Source organism: Microcebus murinus, chromosome 28 (genome assembly GCF_040939455.1).
Source record: "Microcebus murinus isolate Inina chromosome 28, M.murinus_Inina_mat1.0, whole genome shotgun sequence".
Taxonomy (NCBI): domain Eukaryota; kingdom Metazoa; phylum Chordata; class Mammalia; order Primates; family Cheirogaleidae; genus Microcebus; species Microcebus murinus.
This window is the reverse complement of record NC_134131.1, coordinates 2,385,295-2,403,177: the sequence shown is the minus strand read 5'-3', so window position 1 is coordinate 2,403,177 and position 17,883 is coordinate 2,385,295. Positions and strand designations below refer to the sequence as shown.

Here is a 17,883-nt window from a genome sequence, read left to right as displayed (position 1 = left end):
GCAGTGGTGGTATTTAGCTCATAGCAACCTCAAATTCCTGGGCTTGAATGATCCTCCTGCCTCAGCCTCCTGAGTAGCTGGGACTACAGGTGAGTGCCACCATGCCCAGCTAATTTGTTTTTCTATTTTTTGTAGAGGACGGGATCTCACTCTTGCTCAGGCTGGTCTCAAACTCTCAGCCTCAAGTGCGCCTCCTGCCTTGGCCTCCCAAAGTGCTAGGATTATAGGTGTGAGCCACCATGCCCATTATTAATTATGAATTCAAGCTGTTTCAGCTTCCTGATTTTTTTAACATGTGAAAAAGATTACATAGGTACCTTCTTTATACTAGTATAATACACAAGGATACTGCATGAAAATACAAAAGGTAAGCTGAAGCACTAACAGAAGGCACAGCCTATAATAAGGGCTTTAAACAATGCTCCAAGTTGCTGCTGTTATTATTATTTCTCTTTGTGTTTTCTTCAGTGTTATTAGTTGTGTGATCTATCTGCTATGCAACTTGAAACTACCAAAGCCACTGAAAACAATTCCATTCTCCCTTCTTCTAAAAGAATTTCAAGCACTCCCAGCAAGTACTTCGTTAATGTTTACAATAATGGCCATGCTGATAACTATAATGTGCTAATTTCCAATGCGTAGAGAAGTCAAAATCATCACCTTTATCCTCCAGGCCCTGAGTAGGCTGGGCCTGGTTATCTTCAAAAACAGCCTACACCAGAAGTTCTAAGCCATCCTACAGTTCTCTGCTAGGTCGCTCTCCCATGGCCCATAATTTCTGTGCTCTCTACCTAGGTGCCCACCCTCACACTCTACCTTCCTCAAGAGCAACAGAAACTATGTCCAAATAAAAAGTACCATATCTGAAAATTGAAGCCCCAATCAGCTTTAAAGATCTGGAAGAGATGGGCCATTTTTACTGGAAAACAAACTAGTAAAAAATGAAAGACCAGGTTCCCAGAAAAGCTTTAAAGAAAACAATCTTTAATACAATCAACCCTCATTATTCATGGATCCTCCATTTGCGAATTCACCTACTCACTAAAATTTATTTGTAACCCCAAAATCAGTATTTGCAGCAGTTTTTTGCAGCCACGGACATGCGCAGAACACCAAGAAATATGAATAGCCCAACAAGCACAATCCCAACTGAGGTCAAACAAGGTGATGGTCTGCCTTCCTGTTTAAGCGCTCATATCATACTCACATACATAAGCAAGTGTCCTTTCAATGGTCTAGTTAGTGCCATGTTTTTTTGTATTTTTGTGCTTTTTGTTGGTGACTCCACTATTTCAAACGGCCCCCAAGCATAGCACAGAAATGGTCTCTACTTTCTCTATGGGAAAGAAAGCCAGGATGTGCCTCACAAGAAAATATGGGTTTTAGACAAGTTTTGTTCAGGTGTGAGTTATAGTACTGTTGGCTGTGAGTTCAACATTAGTGAACCAATAAAATATACTAAATAACATGTCTTTAAGCAGAAACACACATAAAACAAGGTTATGTACTGATGGGTTGACGAAAACATTGCAACCACAGACTCTTAGGAACTTATATTTCCCTAGTAGCAATGATTCAGTATTTGCTTATTCAATGTCTGCAGTGACTTTATAGAACAGAAATAATAAGAACTGATTATATTTTTAGGATATCTTTAGGATCTACAGTAATAACAACAGTCACCCCTATTAAATTAATGTACTATGTAAGGAGTTACATAGGCCAGGCATTTTACACATTATCTTCTAGAATCCTCAGTTATCCCAAGAAGGAAATACTATTATTAGCCTCATTTTATACATAAAGATACTGAGGCTCAGAAAAACTTAACAAGGGCCTATAGCTAATACGAGGTAGGTTGAGACAAATCTCTTACGCATTTTCCTGAAAGAGTTTAAAAACAGAGTTCCCAAAAGTTACTGGTCCCTCCTCGCACTCCAGAAACACTTCATCTTTCTTGGTCATTCCTTATACAACAAATATTTATTGGACATCCAGTGCCCTGGATCCTTGAGGGGTTAAGTAACAAATTCCCTGTTCCTGTGGGAACTGAAAGACAATAACATAAGTATTACCAATTAGCTTATTTATAAACAAGAAGATACTAATACCTGATTTCTTAAATTTTTACACATCATTTCTTAAATAGGACATTCAAATGAAGTGACGGCTAAAAGCCATTTTCAATAAATACCAGTTAAAACATATTTCTTTCCCAGGGCAACTGATGTGACCACCAAGCGGGCTTATTTTCTCCCCTAAAAAGACCTCTGAACTGGAGTCCACTCTGTCACCCAGCAGCCACCCATCTGTCAAAGGCGACAGGGGTTCCGGTTTGACCCTCCTCACCATGATCTCCCACCTCCACAGTAGGCTCAGTAAATATTCATTACATATTCTTTTATCTCACAAGGCAAAGAGAATCTGCCTGAAGATTCTACAAATAATTCTCAAACCATGACTGTGGGAGTCAGATCTCTTAACGTTCACCTACTTGGATGCCTGAGAAACAGACCTACTCTGAAAACGCCCAGAACCACCTTTCCATCTCAGCAGCTGGCTCTTGCCCGAGTTCTGAGCGTCCTAACTCTCGACTCAAAGCCCACGCGGCAGATCCACCCCGTCCCCTTGCTATAACATGCAGGGTTCAGAAGCCCAGCAGACCAGCCCACTGCTGACCAACTCTTCTCAGACTTTCTTCTCTCCTTCTCGGAACACATCAGCACTCACCCTAAAGCACCTAGCTCTACGTGTCTTTTGCTTCAATTAGTTTATTATTATTATTATTCACACAGAAACAGGAGAACTTTCATTTTCCCTCTTTCCTTATAAAACTCAGACTAGGAACGCTCCCTTGAGAATCCTGCATGGTTGTATGAATGTGTGGCTGGATTCTGGTGGAAGATGTATCCATTGATTGGGAATCAAATTCATTCCCATCCTATGCACACAACAGCTGACAGTTGGGGGGGGGGGGAAGTGGTCTGGAAGATTCCTGGGCTAAATAACCAAATGCTGCTCTAGGTTTAAAAACTTCCCGCATGTAACCCAAGCATTTGAGAATTGACTACGAGGTTGGGGTTTTTTTTAAGCTATGGAGAATCAAATTGTTACTCATTTACTTAACAGTGACAAAGCAAGGAAGAATCAACAACCCAGCACAGAGAAATGTTTCCGTGATTAACTACTTCTTCCATTCTTAGGCAAACACCAGAGCAGTAGCTGGTGTCTACCGCATCCTTACTAGGTATTATCTCACTACCTCGCTGAATCTTCACAACGATCCTACGAAGCAGGCACATTGTCACCCAGTTACTAAACTAACTGATGAAGGCATCCACATCTATGTGCAATATAACAGGAAATTTCCCCTAAGAAAGATGGGTACCACTTGGGCTACTCCCCCTTTCTGCTTTCTAGTGACTAGTCTGGCCGTAAGTTCTAGGAGGGAAAGCAGTGATGATCAAGAAAAGCAAACTATCATATGAGTGTGGAGAAAAACACTTAAAACTTAGATTTTGGTCTCTAAAGTAGCTACATATTGCTTTTCTCAAAAAAAAAAAAAATTCTAGAAGAGTGAAAGCTTTTGAGGCTCAAGAATACAGGGCATCATGGCTTACACTGGGTAAAGGTAACTACGGAAAGAGGCTGTGACAAGATGAAGCAGGAAGGACCCACAGGCCAGGCTGCAACCTGACAGTTAGGAGTGAGGGATGTTCCCGTGGTGACAGCAGCGAGCCGAGCAGCTACACGGCCAGGGCAAGATTGTGCAACCCCAATTAGTGCACCTTATAATTCATCCCTCCACCTAGCTATAGTCTATAATCATGATGAAAGGAAACACGTTGATAAAGATAAAAACTGCGTGGCAACAAAAATAATGCCTTCCATGAAAACAGCACGTGCCGTCGTCAAATACCCGAGGCCCCACTATTTGACCCGCATCAACTTCCAAAGATCCTGATGCTACTATTAAGTGAAGTTTCCCAAGAATGGAAAAACAAGCACCACATGTACTCACCAGCAAATTGGTATTAACTGAACAGCACCTAAATGGTCACATAGGTACTACAGTAATAGGGTATTGGGCAGGTGGAAGGGGGGCGGGTATATACATATATAATGAGTGAGATGTGCACCATCTGGGGGATGGTCATGCTGGAGACTCAGACTTGTGGGGGGAGGGGGAGAGATGGGCATTTATTGAAACCTTAAAATCTGTACCCCCATAATATGCTGAAATAAAAAAAATTAAAAAAAAAAAAAAAAACGATCCTGATGCTGATCATCCAACTTGGGGATTATTTAGGCCCCCATCTCCTCTGTGGATCCTGTTCTTTTCCCAATGCCCCTAAATTGTTTTCTCCTTATTAAGGTGCCCTAAAACTAAAAATTCATTTCAAGTCAAAAACCTTGTTGATGCCGTGGATACAGGGGAAACCAGAATAAGGGAACTAACAGCCCGGCCTCGGGCTGAGCACTGTGCCCACATATTTCTTTTAATCCACATAATCGCCCTATAACTTAGCTCATATTATTATCCATTGCCTCCCATTGGCCCTCTTTTGTGAAACAGAGGCCACAAGAACAATTTGCCCAAAGACATACAGCAAGCAGGTGGACAAATTGGAATTTAAGTTCAAATCTGTCCTATTCTGAGGTTCAGATTAGGAGACTGGTTACAACTCTTAAACTGGTTTACAATAAGAACATCAGGACTTTCCCTCTGGAGAAGGTCAGCATGCATCAAAAGAAAAGAAAAATCACGATGCTTGGGTCTAAGTGGATTAAACAGAGGAGTAGGCTGAATCTCCTAGTAAATAAGGGATCCGGAAGTTTTCTATCGGCTTTATTTGTCTGACACGACATTGGCCTGGCCCTTCCCTCCCGCAGTCTATACCTCACCCTCGAGGAAGTGAACAACTCGGGGAGATTCAGAACGAGGAACCCGACGCCATGTGGCAGGACACCCTTGTGTGTGACGACACAGACGCTGGCTGGTCGCAGCCCATTCCGCCCCTCTGTTTTGGAAGCTCCCACACTCTACAAACTGTCTGGAATTCATTAAGGCAGGAAAACAGGCTGACAGTCGTATTTCTGCAGAAGTTTTGTGAAAAACAATTTGGTCATGTGGACGTGCCCCAAACCACCATCACCCTGTTTCTGAAACAAATCAGTCAAGTGACTGCAGTTCCACACACCCAGAGTCTAGATCAAACGACAAACCCCTTTTGAGCTTTGGCTCAGGGCTCCTTGTGGCAGTACAGCTAAGTGAACGTCCAGTCACTCAGAGACCACATTTACACAGCCAAGAGTCCTATTGCTGGAAGGCCTACTTATCCCTTATTGTTGGATCTTTCTGCTATTTAACCATAAGCTTTTCTGATTAAAAGAAAAACCCGTGGTTAATTCGGGTTGTCTGTCACCTGACAGCAAACTGCCCAAGCTTCTGTGTTGCTTGCATCCCAGCTCTACACGATGCTTTCTATTCCAAGTTCACTGGTCAAAATCACACCACCGCCACCTCATTGCAATGGTCTTCCAAGTGTGACCCCCAGACCTACAATCTGAGCAATCACTTGGAAACTTGTTAGAAATGTGAATTCTCAGACCCTACCCAGACCTAGGAATCAGAAACTGGAGTGGTGCATCTCGGCAGTCTGCTTGAATAAGCCTTGCAGGGGATGCTGACGCACACTCAAGTTTGAGAACCGCTGCCCTAATGCTTTTACCATAAATCTGATGTCTCCGTATTGAATTATTCTTATATTGCTGTTTTGGAATGAAAACTTCCCTGGATCAGAATACATTTAGTAAAAAAAAAAAAAAGGAGGGGGAGGAGGGGGGAGAGATGCTGCTTGTATTGTTAGGCCAGAGATAATCATTCATAATAATTTCTCACTGGTTAAAAAAATGGAAAGTTCCCTCTAGAAAGTTAGTTATAAGATCTACATTAGTGATGCAGTAGCACCCAAGCTCACCCTGGGATTCTCTGTAGCTAGACAACCAGCACCTCCCTGGAACCAATCCCTGTGATAAGGACATGCAGCCAGGCCTGTCTCAAATTTTCCATTTCTGGATCCATGAAATTAAACTACACAGGTTGAGCACATGGGAGGGGTTGTTATAAGAATTTGGAAATAGATTATTAGCAGGCAAAATAAAAACATCCATGAGAAGAAATATGTAAGGAAAGGAAAGTTGGCTGCCAGTGAAAACTGTTTAGTAAGATGTCAGGTATATGAACCCAAGAGTGAGAAAGAGGGGTACACTAGGAAGATACCCTAAGGCCAGCAGAGTGACCATGTAGTATTGCTGACCCCAAAAATGAAAACCCAATTAACTGTCCTTGCCACTCAGCTCTCTGCCATTAAGTCATGCATTTCAGTGACTCTGATGCTATGACCAAGCAAGCACCATCAAACCCTCTCATTCATTTCTAAATCAACAAAGATTTAAAGCTTCCATATGTAATGAGTATCTAATTGCACTCTAAGATCCCATCATTTAGCATTTACTCATCTAGCATTTACCTATGTAAAAATATTATTAGTGGTTCCAAAAAGTCTACACACTGATTGTCCAATATACCACAAGCCAGCAGCCAACTTCTTACTAGTTACCCTCCAAGCATATACTTCCTTGCAGAAAACAGGCACACTTTTATTTGGAATGTCACCAGGAATCCTGCCAGCTGCTTATATCTCTAAGGGTTGCTTCACATAAGCTACTGTAAATTCTTCCTTTAAAAATAAATAAAGAGAATTTTCAAGAATGCATAGTTGGGGTCATCCTCTTCCCTTGAAAGTAAATGACCTTAACTGGCCAATACTATTTTAATGTTTATTCATAATCATTCTCTGCCAAAAGCATTATAAATTAGTTACAAAGGGTTCTATTAGCCAAGGTGCCAACATCCTAAATTTAGATGGTGCAACCAGCAGTAATACAACAGAACAAAGCTCACGCTGAAATCATACCCTTTCACCTTTTGTTGGAAAACATCAAAGGCTAAAAAAATTAAAACAAAAATATACCCAGTCCTTTTGATGGAGGGGATTATTACAATTTGACCACTGATTTATCGGTGTGTCAATTAATGGACTCAATTTTAGAGCACTTCACTATCTCCACTGGTTTGGGATAGATCCCAGGCAAGAGGAACAACGTGGCCACATCTGACTGGGGTCCTCTAGTACTGCAGTCCCCAACCTCCAGGCAATGGACCAGTACAGGTGGCCCATTAGGAACTGGGCCACGCAGCAGGGGGTGAGCACTGCGCAAGCACATCACCACATAAGCTCCGCCTCCTGTCAGATCAGCAGCGGCATTAGATTCTCACAGGGGCACAAACCCTACCATAAACTGCGCATGCCAGGGATCTAGGTTGCTGCTCCTTACGAGAATCTCATGCCTGAGCTGAGGCGGTGATGCTAGCGCTGGGGAGCGCCTGCAAATACAGATCATCATTAGCAGAGAGGAATGTACTGCGCTTGAATCATCAATAAATCACCCCCTACCCCCACCCCCAGTCCATGGAAAAATTGTCTTCCATGAAACCAAAGAAACTTGCTGGTCCCTGGTGCCAAAAAGGCTGGGCACCGCTGCACTTGTAGACTTCACCAGGATCGCACTAGGTCCTGAGATAAACAAGAAAATCATCTTTAGGATTTCCATGAGCATTTCCTTCCAACACATTCCAAATCTCCAGTTATAAACACAAAATGTATGTTTTGAGAAAGCCGTGCTTCCTAGAACCAGTTGGTATTTAGAAACACTTCATGGTAAAGGTACCAAAGTAAACACAGTATTCCCGTATGTCATTTCATAATTTCATATATAACCACAGCCCTGAGGCTACATGAATCTTCTCTGCCTCAGATTTTCTTCCCATGAAGGCAAGTTAAGCTTCCCAGAAAGAAAACCTATTCTACAAATACAAGCCATGCTTTCCTTCAACAGTGGGGACAACCACTTTTCCGATGCTGCTCTTGATCACATGGGAAAACAGAGGATCGTGTGTGAATGATTCAGCAAGTTATCCTACTATGGAGAAGAGGCAGGGGCGGGGAGGGTGAAGACCACAGATGCCTTCCTGAAATTGCTCAATGAGCCACAACTTCTTATAGGACAGAATTCTACCAGTGCCCTCTATACACCTATAATTCACTGCAGTGCGTTTGGATTTTAAATATCTGCTCTCACACCATCCAGGACTTTTCCTTTTAAAAGTAACCACTCCGTGTATCCTTGAATCAAAGAAACAGCCACTGAAATCCAAATGCTTTGAAGATTTTTTTTTTTAAGTAGTTGAATTAAAAACACACCATTGCCTATGGATGTCGAAGTTACTGGACACTCGAGGTGGTGAGTGGGAGGGCAGCTGCTTCTTCTTCTTCATTTCTGTGTCCACACTGACATTTTCACATCAGAGTGGACAGGAAGTGTGATCTCAGGACTGAAACACAGGACTAGGAGTCAGGAGTTCTATGCTGGCTCTTTGTTCCTGGTGGGTGTGTATATTTTGTTAACTCTATCTTAGGCTTTCCTTTTTAATCCTTGGTTAGGTGGACTTCTCCTTCACACCAAAAAAGTAAATCCAGCCAAAAAAAATTTTTTTAAAAACATTCCTAGGCTACGGATGGTCAGACACGAATGATCTCAGGCAACACCAGCAAGCAGACCAAGGGACAATATCTAATAGGATAATTCTAGAACAAAGAAAGGATAATAAAAATAACAAGACCCACCTCCTCTCTTAGTCCAGGGTTAGGTTTTTTTTTGTTTTTTGTTTTTTTTTTTATATATAAACTCTACTCGTGTGGATAGGGTTAGGTTTTTAAAGACAAACATGAATCTCTGACTCACTTACTCAACATTAGGAAAATTCTTAAGACCAAGTAATAAACACTCCTAAGGAAAATTAATGTCTGTGTTTCTTTTTCCACTATTCATATATTACCTTAAACCAGTCCTGTGGGTATCCCTGAACACCTACTAAGCATCAAGCCTGATGTCAGCAGCTTTACATACACTACCTTTTTACCTTTGCAGCAGACTGGCAAGGTAGCTATTACCCCATTTTACAGAAGAGGGGATTAAAGTTCAGAGATGTTGAGTAACTTGTCCAAAGACACAGAGCTAGTGAGTGGTAGGACCAAGATTTGTACCTATGTCAGACATTCAGGTCTTGCCTCAAAATAACTTCCTCCAAGAGGTCATTCCTGATCATCCAACCTAATAAAGCCCCCTTCTTTCACAATCACACTCTACCAATAACACCGTGTTTAGTTTTCAGAGCAGTTAGCCAAAATTATCTTGTTCCTTTATTTGGTTCATTATTAACTGTGCCCCACCTCCAAGAAGCAAGCACCTTGTAGCAGGAACCTTGCCTGTCTTTTCTCCATGCGACCCCATGGCCAGCACAGAGCCGCTTGCTCACGGTCTGCCCAGCACCCGAGAAGCCCCTGGAAGGCTGACCCTCGAAGATAAGATCCTCGTCGTCCTGACTCTCAGGACAAATGTCTTGGGCAGACACTTCGAATGTGTGCTTCTTTATTCTTCACAGCATGCACGAAAGGCCACAGGAGGGAAAGACAAAACAAAGAAATAAGGAAGCCATGTCTCAAAAACAGGCTAGAGAAATGGGTTTACCACTGAGAAGCCAAACTTGGGCCTCCTCTCAAAACCCTTGGCCACAGAAACAGGGAAAAGAGAAATTCCCACAGAGATCACAGACCTCCTTGCAGGTCTTCTTGACCTGGTTTGTCTCGATAAAGACGCAGACTTACTTCTTGGTGTGATTCCTTTTCTCAGAGTACACAATGTTCACTAGACTCACAAAAACCTTCTTATAAACTGCAAACCTGTCTTTACAATATCAAAAGCTTGTGGGGACTGCATTTAATATCTTTGACCTGCCTCCTGGATTATTTTCTTCCAATAATGCATACTTGGAGTAGAGTCAAACACATTTTTATAATTTATTCTGATTAGACAAACCCTCAGCAAAGTACAATTTATATTTCACACACACATACACACACACAACAAATAAAACTCTTGCCTATTGTCCTTGAAAGATGACAAAAAAAAAAAATTAACCAGAGATTTTTTTTCCATTTATTTATCCTAATACTGCCAGTTCTGAAACAAAGCAGTTGGAGGGAGAAATTTAGTAACTTTGATTTGTCCCAAGATACATTTTTTTACACTGAGGTCCTATTCCTGACAGTAAGCACATGTGATCTGTTCTAAAAAAAGGATATTTTCCACTTCTTGCACAACTGGAGCAGATATAAACATCAGCCTGTGCAAACTGCACTGCAGAACTCAAAAGGAATTAAACATACATCCACTTAAATAAAATCTATAATTAGTAGTAATTGGGAAAAGGAAATCTCCAATAACACACAAAACCAATTTGTAGACTTCCACTTTAATCAAGTGTTCCATCTAATCATACCACAAAATGAATCTGCATAATAAGATTTGAACATCTGCCAGGTTAAGGCACCTCAATCTTGTCTATTTTGCTTCAGATACATGATTCTATCCATGTTTGTGTTATTATGATGATTAGCAAAAAAAAACTGCATCATGGTAAAATTCTACTAAGAAAAAAGGAATTAATTGCATTTACGAACAGTGCTAGGCGCCGTGCTTGGCATGTTTACACATTTTTGCCTCAGTTTTAAAACTTCTACCAACCCTAAGGGGATGGGTTCTATTGATCTCATTTTATAGGTAGAGAAATTGAGGCTCCAAGAGGCTACGAATCTTGAACACAGACACAGCAGTTAAGCGGTAAAGCCCTGACCACAGTGCTTACACCTGTCTTCCTCTAAACCTGTGTGTGTGCATCCAGTCTCTCTCCGCCACAAGATGCCACCAGGTGCCTGGAGACCAGAGGAAGAGCGGAGAGTCTGGTTACAAGCTTAAAAGGCAAATGAAAACCCTAAACATCTGCTTTAGTATTATGCCCTCCAAGGCGTCTAGCATTTTATTTAATGTTGTAAAGAAACGTGTTTGAGCATTGTTCGCCATGAAGACCAAACCTCACCCCTACTTGGCCACAAAACTGCCCCACCAACTCTCCTTCCTCTATTAAATTCCCACTGCTGCTGTCCCTCCCCCCCCAACAGGGACCACACTCTGTCTTATATGATTAACTGTATCCACGTGTCCTCTTTCCCTCACCGCACCAGGGGTTTTGGAGAAAGCACAGCAAGATGCGTCTTTGGACTCTGCACAATCGTGCACAGTACAGACTAGAGGACAAGAGCACAAGGCTGGAGCCAGACCACCTGGGTTTAGATCCAGGTCCCATCTAACTGGCATGCCTCAGTTTCCTTCTCTGTAAAATGAGAATAATAAAAATACAGACACCCAAGGTTGAAGTGAGAATTAACTAAGTTGATATAGGTAAAATATTCAGAGTAGTGCTTGGCACATAGTAAACACAAGATAAGTGTTAAGTGTTTTCTAAATGATAATTAATATCATTATTGTTTTTATTATTATGATTATCTCATGAGGGCTTTGCAAAGATTAAGCACGTTTTATATATGTAAAAACACTTGGAATGGACTGACATGCAGTGCATACCCAATAAATGTTAGCCATTGTTATTGGTATTAAGTGCACATACTAGGACTCAATAAATATGCATTGAATATGAATTTTTATGTGTGTGCTGTCGCAACTGCTAAGGGTTTTTTTTTTAGCCAGCATAAAAGAATTGTTATGGATTGGATCAAAAATATAAAACGCAAAAAATTTATCTGGACACCTCATTAGGGGAAAAGCAAAAAGGAATTTACTGATATCAAAGGAATCTTATTGCATAACAACACTCGCATTAGAGAAGATAACCACAATTGACCAAATGCAAACACCTTCCAGGATACCAGAGCCCAATACTAAGTAATACAGACAATAACAACAAGAACGACTTCTGCTAACATTTACAGAGCACTTACTACATGTGCCAGGCCCCCTGCTAACACTTTCCCACAGCCAGTGCCATAGTTAATATTCTTAAGACCCCTAGGAGGCAGCCCCCATTTGCCAGGTGAGGAAACTGAAATTAAAGGTCACCCAGGCTGCCCAAGGACACCCAGCTAGTTAGGGACAGACAACGATGCCAGAACAAGGCTCTTCATCTCTATGCTAGTAGATCCCTGCAGGTTGGACAGACCAGAAAAATCAAGAAAACTTTCAGAAACCAAAAAAAAAAAAAAAAAAGAGTCAGACAGTTTTGTTTTACCAAGAACGGATTATCATTTCATAAAAGAAAGGGCATTTTTAAATATGATAACACGAGGGGGAAAAAAAAAAATATCTCAGCACAAATCCAAGAAATGGAAGTGGCCTTTTTTTTTTTTTTTTTTTGAGACAGAGTCTCACTTTGTTGCCCAGGCTAGAGTGAGTGCCGTGGCATCAGCCTGGCTCACAGCAACCTCAATCTCCGGGGCTCAGCGATCCTACTGTCTCAGCCTCCCGAGTAGCTGGGACTACAGGCATGTGCCACCATGCCCGGCTAATTTTTTGTATATATATTTTTAGTTGGTCAATTAATTTATTTCTATTTTTGGTAGAGATGGGGTCTCGCTCAGGCTGGTTTCGAACTCCTGACCTTGAGCAATCCGCCCGCCTCGGCCTCCCAAAGTGCTAGGATTACAGGCGTGAGCTACCACGCCTGGCCTGGAAGTGGCCTTTATACCCAAATGTGCGTGCGTGAGTATGCGTGTGACACAACAGTCTTTGTCTTTCTCGTGTCACCCCAAACCCGGGAAAAACCTCACACACCTCTCTGAATCAGCGTTTAGGGATCACTGCTCTATCTTGTCCTGCAGTGATAAACCTAATACTCACTTTCATTCCCATTTCCAATTTGCAGGAAGTTTAATAATAGCTGTCTAAACAGTACTAAAAAGTTAAGAAGAAATGGGAATTAAATTAAGCCAATTCTGAAGCCTGTCTAGGAAAAGGGCATTAGCAACAACTACAAAGCCACAGAATTTAGCACTGAGTACACCGAACCAAAGCACCATGAGCCTTAAAGATGCTACCAGGCTTTAAAACGTTGTCTACAGGTCTGAAAGGTGGAGAGAGAAATCCCTCACTCCCACGAGCTCACGCAACAGCTCCACGTTTACTTCCCGCCCTGACGATGCCTGCCTGAGCTCTGGCTTCACTCTGAATCTCCAGCACTCTTCTCTGCCACCCAAAGCTCAGAACTCATTCCCAGGAGAACACACAAAGGTTTTAAAAACCTGGTTGGAAGGACCAAAGTGCAAATAATTCTTCATTAGAACCTTTTTCCCATATAGCATGTGTCTTCCTGGGACACAGCCTTGCCCATCACTGTGGCCAAAATGGGGTTTGCATAATCTAAACCCAGCACCTTCAGGTTCCCGAAGTCAAAAAGGACTGGGCTAAGAATGGAACTTGGCCGGGCGCAGTGGCTCACGCCTGTAACCCTAGCACTCAGGAAGACCAAGGCGGGAGGATCGCTCAAGATCAGGAGTTCAAGACCAGCCTGAGCAAGAGTGAGACCCCCATCTCTATAAAAATAAAAAAATTTAAAAAAGAATGAAACTTGTCTCTCCTCATCAAACACTTGAATAAACTGACTTAGCCGCAATGAAGAATATATAAATTCCTCTTTGGAGAGAGCCTGGTGGACACCTATTATTAAAGGATTGGCAAAAACAAAAATCAAACACCTTACTCTGAGTGAGATACAGTACTAAGGGACAAAACAACACAGATTCAAACAAATATTTATTGTGCCAGGCATTGTTCTAGGTCAGTGGTTCTGAATTGGGGGCGATTTTGCCTACCATGGGACCTCTGACAATGTCTAGAGACATTTTCAATTGTCACAGGTGGAGGGGGCAGTACCAGCCTCTAGCAGGAAGAGGCCAGGGATGCCGCTAAACATCCTGCAATGCACAGGACAGCTCCACAGCAAAGAACTTTCTAGATGGCCCAAAATGTCAATAGCAGTGAGGATGAGAAACTCTGCTCTAGGCTCTGGGGATACAACCGTGGACAACGAACAGACAGAAATCCCTGCTCCCTTGGAGCCTGAAGTCTAGTGTGGAGAAACACTTAATAAACGCATTGCAAAATTATATGGTAGGTTATAATATAAGTACTATGGAAAAAATGCAGCTGGGCAGGGAAGACTGCGATTTTAGAAGGATAGCAACTGTAAATAGGTGGTCAAGGAAGGCCACACTATGAGGGTGATGGGAATGATATTTAAACACCACTCAAAGTTGGTGGGGAGTGAGTGCTGTGGCTGTCTGGGCAAAGAATGTTCCAGGGCAAGGGAACAGCAAGTGTAACACACAAAAGCCCAGAGGTGGAAGGGCCTAGAGTCTTCCGGGAACAATGAGGAGACCGGCCTGGCTGGAGCAGAGGGAGCCAGGAGGGGGGACAGCAAGAGATAAGGTCAGAGCTGACAGGCAGCCTGACCACATCAGCTGCCTTGTGCCATCTTCAGGAACTTGAGTTTTACTGAGAGAAACCAGAAGCCATTGGAGGACCCCGAGCAGTGAATGACACGCTCTGACTTACGGTTTACCACAGGGTTTTTCAACCTCAGTGCTATTAACAATTGGGGAGCCAGATAATTCTTTGTTGTGGGGGCTGTCCTGTGCTCTGTAGACGTTCAGCAGCATTTCTGGCCTCCACCCTACTAGAAGTCAGTAATGACTCCCTTCCACTGTGACAATCATAAATGTCTCCTGGTTGAGAACTAGTTTTAAGAGGAACACTGCGGCTGCTTCATTGAAAATTCACTAAAACCAGACATGGGCAGAAGTCTGGAGACCAGTTAAGAGACTACTGCGAGGACCCAGGCAAGGGGTGATGGTGACTTGGCCTTAAGGGGTAGCAGAGGAGTTGGTGAGAAGTGGGCAGGTTCCGGACATATTTTCAACGTTAACAGATAATCTGGAGGAACCCAAGTGATAGACAAAATGACCACAGCAGTCTTAACCGTTTAATTCCAACTTTTTCCAACCAAGGCATACAAGAGGTGAAGTGCCCAGCAAAGACTCAAGACAACAAGCACTGAGAAGACCCCTGAATGATGTTGTAGCCCTTTAAAAGTCACACAACAGATGCTGATGACAATACCATCAGACAACTGTGGGAAACAGTATAGGGCAATGTTGCCAACTCCATATATTTATTCACAGATTTTATTTAACTGGTTTATTTCAAAGTGCATGTGTCTGCTTCACATACAAGTTTTACAACAACTTTTTTAATTTAGCCTTCCTTTCCATGCTGGTTCAGGCCCGCACCTGTTTGTAGCATCAACGTGTGAAGCCATTTCTTCCCACGTACCCACATTTTTCCTGACACGTGCTTGCTAGCTAGCTACTGAGGACGTTCACCCTTGCAAGAAAATTTTGCTGACTTTGAAAAAGAACAGCCTCCCCCCCCCCCCATCCTTCAACAGGAGCTTCGAGGCACCCATTCGGGTTTTTCCAGATGGTATTTTCCTCCGTCTCTCAAACTCATCTAATGTTATGTATCAGCTACCATCAAAAATGTTCCAAACAGTCCAGTTAATTCATTTCTTTCAGGATTCCACACACACACTCGCTCCCTCATTCTGGCCCTGTAAGCATTTGCTTATAGAAGCAAAAGCAGAGACTGCTCAGTAAAACACTGGTCCCTTCAGCCGAATGCAGATAATGCCCCAATGAGCATAACCAACAATACCCTTTTACACACTATTACTCAGACCCCCCAGCCCCCAACACACAATCTATGCTCACACACAAAACAGCCATTATGAAGAAAAACCACCAACTAAAGGCTGGTTTTATGCATCTAACTGCTCAGGAGGTTTCCTTCCAAGCTGCGTTAAGTAAGCACCTACAAAGAGGCTGCTTCAGCAACTGGAGTCGGTAGGTCTGCTGTGCCCAGATTTCCTTCCCCGACTTGGGCTCAGACACCTGCCACAGCCCTGAAGGAGAGAGACGTGGCTCGGCTGTGCACTGGAGCAAGAACCAACCAGCCGGGTGCTCTCCAGAAGCAAAGGCTACACCAGGAATCACTTCCTGATTCAGTTGCCCATTCACCCTGCCTTCTGGGCTCTCTTCTCCTCCACCAGCCAGGCCCATTCACCTGGACCTGCCCAGAGAGAAGGACAGGGCAGGGCTGGATGCTTGCTTCTTGCAACCGAGATGGGGGAAACAACCCCTCCCCTGCTGTCACAGCCCCAAGTGACCACCGCCCGCTTAGTAAACACTGGAGATGAGACGAGCGAGGTGCCCCGAGTGGACACAGGGAGATAATGGAGAAAGCAAGACGCCCACTCCACCCCAACAGACAAGTAGAGGGGTGCGGGCAGCAAAAGAGGGCAGCGCAGAGAGAGAGGGGGCCCCACTCGAGGTTGGAGGGCGCCAGATCAGCAGATACCCTCACTCCTCTTCTGCAAAGTTGCTGAAGTCCCCAGCGCATTAGACACGTGTCGCTGCCAAGCAGGGGACACTCCCCATAACCCCCCAGGTGCTCCCCCGCCGTCACCCCAGCCTGCTCGGGGAAGGCCTGGATGCGAAAGCGACTGTCTGTCCGTCCGGGGAGCCCCACCTGGCCGGGGAGACACGCCCCCCGCCGCCCGGCCCCCGCCCGCGCCCGCGCCGCGGTCCGGCAGGTGAGGGGCGGGGCCGGGGACCGCACCTGGAAGCGGCCGGGGGCCGGTGTTCCCTCAGCGGCCGCGCTCCTGGGAGGCGACGACCAGCGAGCTCCCCGCTTCCCCCCGGCGTCGCATCTCCGCGCACCCCCCTCAGCCCGCCGGGACTTCAGAAAGGGGGTTCGCCGGACACCCCGCTGCCCTGGTCCCGCCGGACGGCGTCCCGGCGCGGCGCCCTCCTCCCCCGCCGCGCGCCGGGTCGCTCCCCAGCCCCCACCCGGCCCGGCCGCGGCCGAGGGTCCCCGCGCGCTCCCCCGACGCGCCCTCCCCGGCGGCCGCGGCGCCCCCCTGAGGCGCGCCCCGTCCGATCCCCTCAGAAGCGCCCCGGCCGGGCGGCGCGGCCCCCAGCCGCGGGGTGCAGCTCGCCGCCGCCGCCGCCCCGGGCAAGGGCACGGGGTCCTTGTCCCCGAGCCCGGGCGGCCGGCTCTCCGCGCCCCGGAGCGGCAGGCGCAGGGGCCCGCGGCCGCCCGCCGCGCCCGCTCCCGGCTGTCACCGCTCACCTGCGCTTCAGGGGCTGACTCTTGAGTTCGTAGTAGGTCTTGGGCTCCTCGTGGAACTCCTCCCCGACTTCGAAGTCCGGCACTATCCCGGATTCCGACTGCATGGCTCCCGCTTTCCCGGCCTGCCGCTGCTCGAAAGCGCGCGCCGAGCCCGGGGCCGGAGGGAAGGTGCCGGGGCCTTGGGTCCCCCCGAGCCGCGCGCCCCGCGCAGCGCCCACCTCAAGCGCGCTCGCCCGCGCGCCGCCGCCGCCGCCGCCGCCAGCCCAGCGCGGCCAGTTTACACTCGCGGCCCGCGGGAGGGGCCGGCGGCCGCGCGCTGCCTGGGAGTTGTAGTTCGGCGCGGGCGGCGCGCTCCCGGCTCGCCGCGGGCGCCGCGCCCCCGCGGAAACTACAACTCCCAGAAGGCCAGGCGCGGGGAGGCGGCGTGCTGGACACCGCCAGAGCAACTCCTGTTTGGATTCATTGTCAATGTCAGCAGCTCCTCTGCCTCCTCTCTCCCCGCTTGCTTCAAGGGTACAGACTTGGCCATTTAATATTAATAAGAACGGGCTCGGCCTGCTGTCCTGCCGTCACCGACACCCCCCCCCACACACACACACACACCCCACCTCAGACGAGTGCTTGCTTTAAAAATAAAGCAGTGAAGGGTTTGGGCACTAA

At 45.6% G+C, this 17,883-nt stretch overlaps 1 protein-coding gene across 4 annotated transcripts in view; it reads right to left on the bottom strand.

Moving 5' to 3' along the window:
• MITF (melanocyte inducing transcription factor) overlaps positions 1 to 17,511 on the bottom strand; it is a 212,645-nt gene extending 195,134 nt beyond the window's left edge. For all 4 annotated transcript variants that reach the window (XM_012787398.3, XM_012787400.3, XM_012787399.3 and 1 more), the window contains exon 1: positions 17,224 to 17,511. In XM_012787398.3, the coding sequence (XP_012642852.1) occupies positions 17,224 to 17,327 (104 nt within the window). In that variant the 5' untranslated portion in view covers positions 17,328 to 17,511. The remainder of the gene's footprint in view (positions 1 to 17,223) is intronic.
• Between the last annotated feature and the right edge of the window lie 372 nt (positions 17,512 to 17,883).